The 3,805-nt window shown below is 33.0% G+C and overlaps 1 protein-coding gene across 1 annotated transcript; it reads right to left on the bottom strand.

Annotated features, from left to right (window-relative positions):
- Positions 1-323: 323 nt before the first annotated feature.
- LOC100917411 (olfactory receptor 146-like) lies at positions 324-1,277 on the bottom strand. Its single transcript, XM_003764369.3, has one exon. It carries the CDS (start codon positions 1,275-1,277, stop codon positions 324-326), a length of 954 nt encoding a protein of 317 aa, XP_003764417.3.
- Between the last annotated feature and the right edge of the window lie 2,528 nt (positions 1,278-3,805).

Genomic DNA, 3,805 nt, shown 5'->3' with positions numbered 1-3,805 from the left:
AAATTGCATTTCCATATATCTTTTTTTAAAAATAAGAAACAGATAAATTCATAGTTAAATTTCACAGGTATTCTACTAATTTGAAATGCAAGCCAGAGTTGTAAGAGAAGGGCAAATGTCAAAAGAAAAATGCACCTCACCCTCGTTTAAGATATGTTCCTAAAGCATCTCTGAATTGAATTTCAAGTTAATTATATGTGTGAGACATGTATGTGGTTTGTACAAAGATTTCTCACTTTCCTTTTTCTTTTCCACATCCCTTTCCATCTTATTGTCACCCCTATCCTTGTTTCTCCTCAGAATTTCTATTTTCCTTAAGCTAATTATTCTGATATTTCTCTTTTCAAAAAAATGTTCTTTTTTATCACTTTCTTCAAGGCAATTTTGACATCCTTATTTCTCAGACTGTAGATGAGGGGATTTACCATGGGCACAATAATAGTGTAAAACACAGAAGACACTTTCCCCTGATCCATGGAGCTGACTGAAGCTGGCTGCAAGTACATGAATGCTGCAGAGCCAAAGAAGACACCAACTGCTGCAATGTGGGAACTGCAGGTACTGAAAGCTTTTGATCTGCCTTCAGTAGATGGAATTTTTAAAATGCTAGCAATGATGAAAGCATAAGAGGAAATAATGATTAATGTTGGGGAAATGATATTAAATATGCTGAAGAACAGGATCACCACTTCATTGATATAGATACTAGAGCAAGAGAGCTTCAAGATTGAAAGAATATCACAGAAGTAATTGTTGATGGCATTTTCTTTGCACAAGAACACTCTAAACAAGCATCCAGTGTCAACTGTGGCCTCAACCAGGGCCAGTGCATAGACCCAACTCACCAACCATGAACACATTTGATAAGACATCATAAGACTGTAACGAAGGGGATAGCATATGGCGACATAGCGGTCATATGCCATAACAGCCAACATGAAACATTCAGAAATTGCAAAAAAGGCAAAAAAGCAGAATTGGGTCATGCATGCAGGATAGGAGATAGTGTTTTTCTCTGACACAAAGTTCACCAGCATTTTAGGGATGATGACATTTGATTGACAGAGATCTATGAAGGACAAACAGCACAGGAAATAGTACATGGGGGTGTGAAGATGAGAACTGAGTCTAATCAATATGATCATGCCCAGGTTCCCCACTGTAGTGACCACATAAATTCCTAGGAACAGGAATAAGAGAGGTAGTTGGAGCTCTGGCTGGTCTGTCAGCCCTTTGAGAATGAACTCAGTGACTAGTGAATAATTTCCTTTCTCCATTACTTTTGATTGTAGAGCAGGAGGAGGCAAGAATCTGAAAACATGAAAGATAAACAAAAACAAGAATAAAGTGGATGTCCTTGTTAAGTTTCAAAAATGATCTCAGACATAATTAAATCATGTATATTGGCATAATCTTTTGCATAATTCCATTTTCCTACAAATGTTTTTGATCATTAGTTTTCAGTTATGTAATGCATGTATACCAGCTTATTTGAAAGTACCATCTGACCACTTCATATAATTATTTTTATCCTTTTAACCATTCATGGTTTCAAAGTTCTTTACTCATAATCAATAGTGCATTTGTAAAAATCTTAGATGTTATTGAAGTTCTATTTCTTATTACTGATAAGCATAAGAGATAGAACCTAAAGCTTATTCTCACTTGATGATTCTCATTTATAATAGTTTTATCTTGAATTTTAAATAATGTTTTCTAAAATTATTAAAATTTGCATCTTTGCATTTTATTTGTATTTTAAATACTTGTGAAAAAGCTTTGGAGGCAAGAAATGCAATAAGTATATCACACAAGGTCTAATATTGGTGCAATTCAGGAAAAGGTATAATTCTTTCATCTCTTCAATCTTTCAATCAGAAAGAATGAAGTGACATGAATTGCACAGAATTGCAATTTGGTGCACTCACAAAGAGTTATTTTAATTTTTTAAATGCCATCTTGAAAGGTAGTATCCAGTAGAGTGCGTTGGGAATTCTTGTTTGATTTGTTATTGTTAAATAACTTGGATGGAAGCATGGATAGTATGCTTATCAAATTCAAATACTGTACAAAGCTTAGTAACATGAGTAACTGAGTTACTGTAAACTTGCAATTTACCCTAAACAAGATCCAAAAATGTCATCTCAGTTTAAGAATTGGGCTCAAATTTTTATGATGAAATTTAATACAGACAGAAATGTAAAATTGTGAACAGCATTTAAAACATGTTTCATTTGTTCAAAAAATATAGAGATATGTTTAAGAGTCATTTTGTTTGGCAAAAATCTGGGTTTTTATTTGATAGTATATTCAATATAACAAGATGTATAATGTGGCAATCAGAAAAAAACTATTATAATTTTGGTCTGCATGAAGATAATCTTAATTTCTAGTATTCATTAATGTTAGTAGAGTTCCTCTTGAAGTATCTGAAATTATGAGTATTTATAAGATTACCCAGATCTCATTAATAATACACAGATAGATGCTTCTATTTTAGTTCTGTTGATCTACCACATTCCACACTGGTCAAACCATTCATAGAACATTTTATCCTATTCTGTTTGCCATGGTTTAGAAAGGACATTTCCAAGTTGGAGAATATTCAGAAAAGGGCAATGAGAGTCATGAATGACATGAATACCTTATAAGGATAATTTTAACTACTTCTGAAATTTTTGTCTGGAGAGAGGAAGAATCAGATGAACACAGTAATTATTTCCAAGTATTCCAAGGGCTCTCATGTTGAAAAGGGATTAGACTTGTTCAGTTTGTCTCCAAAGTACAGAAAAAAGAACAATATTTAAAAGTAACAAAGGGACAAATTTATATTTAATGTAAGGGTAAAACTCTTGACACAACCCAAAGTGAGATAGATTGCCTTGATAGTAGTAGAGTCCCCCTCAGAGCTTATCTTCAAATAGAAGTAAAGTAATTCCAACTGCTGTATGGGTGTTGTGGAAAATTGTAGTGTATGGTTTGGACTAGATGCTAATTCTAATTCTAATTCTAATTCTAAATGCTGTAGTTCAATCATTCTGAGATGTATTTCCTCATGCCTCCAAAATCTATTTTTAAAACTGTCACATCTCAATCATCAACCCCATGGTATTATAGGTTATGCACAGAAGAAAATTTTGTAAAGTCCTGAAGTGCCTTTTTTAGAAGAAAAATTTCAAAGTAATCAACTACTTACCTTCTAGCACTGAATATTAGAGCCTCTTTATCCTGAAAAGTATATTCATTCCAAGTCAATGTCTTGTATAAAAAATTAATATAGTGTAGATATAGAGGCTTCTAATCCTTTTTAGTGTGGATGGGAATTAGGACACAAACCATCTCCAAAATGTTTTTGGAATTGATTAAATTTGTGGATGTTTAGTTCTAATTGTGCCTTTATCCAGAGTATCTTATTTAGCTATAGAGAAATAGTGTTCATCAGTGTCAACAGACCTCCTAATGATGTATCTTAAGATTTTTATGACTGTTTATAAGATCTCTGGGATCTCATTAGTAATCTACAGAGACTTCCAAAGAGACTTATCTCATTAGGGATTTCCTTTTTCTGGGGAAATGTCATTATTATTTTCCTTGACCTCTTACTTCTTTCATTTTCACTGACTCTCTATGTATACATTCCTAGATTATATCTAGAATTTTTGTCATCTGGAAACAACTTATTTAAATTGATATTTGGAAGTCTTAAAGAAGTTGAAGGATAGTTGAAGCAGCCTGAATTCAAAGATCACAATAGTTGAAATTGGGTATCTGAGAAACCCATTTGGGTCTAAAACTCTGATGTTCA

The sequence above is a fragment of the Sarcophilus harrisii genome, chromosome 3, assembly GCF_902635505.1.
Source record: "Sarcophilus harrisii chromosome 3, mSarHar1.11, whole genome shotgun sequence".
Taxonomy (NCBI): Eukaryota; Metazoa; Chordata; class Mammalia; order Dasyuromorphia; family Dasyuridae; genus Sarcophilus; species Sarcophilus harrisii.
The sequence above is the reverse complement of the archived record's forward strand: the minus strand, read 5'-3'. Positions and strand labels throughout refer to the sequence as shown.